Raw genomic sequence first — 2,933 nt, forward strand, 5'->3', positions numbered from 1 at the left:
AATGAGCCTCATCTCACCCACTGACAAAATTCTAGCGCTTTTCCCATTATCATTGACTCTACCCTTCCCCTTCCTCTATTCCCTCTAATATTTTTCAGGGCCTGAGTTATTTTTGTTGTGATGTTAGTTCATTTGTTGTATTTGTATTTCACCCATTATAAGCCTTCATTTGTCCTTTCACTTCCTGAAGTTATTTCATTGAGCACTCACTTTTCTCTATCGTTATCTGATGGGCATTTAGGCTGCTTGCAAGTCTTAGTCTGAATAATAAGCTGAACATAGGGGTGCATATTCACAAAATATTCAAGATCCCTGTGACCTGGTACTAACAGCGTACTTCTACTTAACAAAACTTAAGTCAGTAAGTATCTTAAAAATTAAATAACCCCTATCAAGTATTTATTCCAAATGTGTCATGACACCCAAGGCTCCCATGGTTGGTAATAACCGACTTCTACTTTATACCTTGATAACCAAGATTTGCCAGCATAATGACAAAACCAGTTAGTAGTTTCTTCTATAGTCACTTAGCCAAAAGATAGTCAATTTTCACTAAAAATCCCTGGTGACTATTCAAGAATTACCTAAATTTAAGTACAAGCAACTGCTTCCTCAAATAGTCATTTTCCATCCTCTAAATATACTAGCGAATTCTAGTCGAAGTATTTTATGGGATGAGATCGCAATAGTCATTTTTAATGCTTTATGTTACTCAGAACTCTAAAACTTAAGACATTGATTTCTAGAAGATTAAAATCAAAATTCATTCTGAAAGTCTATCTTTAATTCATTAATAGAAACTTTCACTGCTTTTTCACACTTTTAGCTGCCAATTATATTAACTAGTGCCTTAGAAAAAATTTCCCTCAGTATGAATTAAAAACTTACAACGGGGTGGGGGGGCAAACTGGCTAATAAATGAACAGAAATGTCAAGAACAAAACTTACTTTTGCAAAGCTGCATTAAGTTTTTACACTTCATGAAATTTCAGACCTTAGTTTTAAGACGTGTGTACATATGAATAGGAGCAGATATGCCTTTCCTCTCAGCCCTATCCCTGAAACTAACAGTATACAACTAGGCAGGAAAAAGCTGCTATCATTCCAAACTACGTTCTTCAAACGTAGAATAAACTTAGCATAGAAGACAAAGACAACAGAAGTAATATACATAATTTTATTACAAAATTTTTTTTTAAAAAAACCAAAATGTAACATTCTAAAAAACCCAAAATTTTCTATCCATACTAATTCCTACAAGTTTGCTGTGCTACCAAACACAAGTCAAGAAATTAAAGAAACCATTAAATATTTAGAAACATTCAACATCAGAAGCTTTAAAATCTAACTATGTAGTAGCCACTCAAAAAGCTACAAACCTGCATTTTTAAAAACGTATTTTCTCTACAAAGAATCTTATCAGCTATACAAAAATCTGTACAGTTTTTATACTGAAGCTAATATTGAGCTGCACTTGAATTCACATTCTTAGCAAAACAGTTGCCTGAGCACACATGCATACTCCACACGCATCATTACAGAACGGCCACTTATTCTTCATCTTCGTCCTCCTCTTCCTCGTCTTCATCTTCTTCCTCCTCTTCCTCCTCCTCCTCATCCTCTGGCTCATTTTTCTTCTTGGAGCCTGTTGGCCTGCCAGGGCCCTTCTTTCCTGCTTCACTTTTGCCCTTGGCACGGTATGCAGCAATATCCTGAAATAGTGGTAAAATCAGCATCCGGCACAGTTGCCCAACTGCGCAGCGCCTCCAGCCTCCATCTAGGCAGCTCACCCTCAGACAAGCCCAGCCTGCCTCCAGGCCAACCCCAGGGAGGCCCTCCAGGAGCATCTGCTCCAGGAGGGCTGGAGAAGCCTGATGTGCAAGGAGCTGCAAGGAACTGCCAGCGCCTTCAAGGTGTCTCACCTTCCGGCTGCACCCACCTTCCGCCACCCTTGGTCCTCAGGGTCTGTGGATCAGAGGCCAACACAGGCCTCTTGCCCTCAAGTCACAGCCCGGTTTCCACAAACAAAGGTTTGGACGGCCCCCCCGCAGCGTGCGGCGCTCCGCAGGCAGCTTCAGAACATGGTTGACACCTCCTGCGGGGCCTCCTGTCAGCCCCGGCCTCCTACTTGCCACCTGCCTGTGCCTGGCAACTGGGGCAACTGGGGCAACTGGGAAACGCGCGCCCAACTCGCGTGCCGCGGGCGGAACGACTGGTACCTTCTCGTACTTCTCCTTCAGCTTGGCCGCCTTCTGCTCGTACGGCTGCTTGTCCTTGGCTGACTGCTCAGACCACATTTCGCCCAGTTTCTTCGCAGTATCCCCAATGGACAGGCCGGGGTGCTCACTTTTGATCTTTGGGCGATGTTCCGAGCAAAACAGGAAGAAGGCAGATCTGAAAGGAAGCAGGGGTTAGCCAGCCGCGGGACGCCACAAACGGCGCGCACCTCAGGTGCGCCGAGGCTCGCGCGGACACTCACGGGGGCCTCTTCGGGGCGTTGGGGTCCTTCTTCTTCCCCTTCTTGTCGCCCTTGGGGGGCACGTAGTTCTTCATCTCCCGGTCGTAGCGGGCTTTGTCGCTCTTGGCCATGTCTTCGAACTTGGACTTCTCCTTGGCGGACATGGTCTGCGGGCGGGCGACGGCCGTGAGCACCCCGCGAGCGCCCGCCGACCCCGCACCGCCGCGGCCCCCGCCCCCCGGCGCCGACACCCCGCAGCCCCGCACCTTCCATCTCTCCGAGCACTTCTTGGAGAACTCGGCGAAGTTCACGGACGAGTCGGGGTGCTTCTTCTTGTGCTCCTCGCGGCAGGTCTGCACGAAGAAGGCGTACGAGGACATCTTGCCCCGCGGTTTGTTGGGGTCTCCTTTGCCCATGCTGACAGACGGCGCGACCTGGCGGCGAGAGGCGGCGGTGGGCGCCGCGGCCCCCCGCT

General features: G+C 47.5%; 1 protein-coding gene across 1 annotated transcript in view; it reads right to left on the reverse strand.

Annotated features, from left to right (window-relative positions):
- Nucleotides 1–1,128: 1,128 nt before the first annotated feature.
- HMGB2 (high mobility group box 2) overlaps nucleotides 1,129–2,933 on the reverse strand; it is a 2,241-nt gene continuing 436 nt past the window's right edge. Inside the window, exons 2-5 of the mRNA XM_004682398.2 lie at nucleotides 2,725–2,892; nucleotides 2,480–2,625; nucleotides 2,220–2,394; nucleotides 1,129–1,712 (exon numbers count right to left, since the gene is read on the reverse strand). Of these exons, the coding sequence (XP_004682455.1) occupies nucleotides 1,551–1,712; nucleotides 2,220–2,394; nucleotides 2,480–2,625; nucleotides 2,725–2,874 (633 nt within the window). The 5' untranslated portion in view covers nucleotides 2,875–2,892 and the 3' untranslated portion in view covers nucleotides 1,129–1,550. The remainder of the gene's footprint in view (nucleotides 1,713–2,219; nucleotides 2,395–2,479; nucleotides 2,626–2,724; nucleotides 2,893–2,933) is intronic.

Source organism: Condylura cristata, unplaced genomic scaffold (genome assembly GCF_000260355.1).
Source record: "Condylura cristata isolate star-nosed mole 26May11 unplaced genomic scaffold, ConCri1.0 scaffold00014, whole genome shotgun sequence".
NCBI lineage: Eukaryota > Metazoa > Chordata > Mammalia > Eulipotyphla > Talpidae > Condylura > Condylura cristata.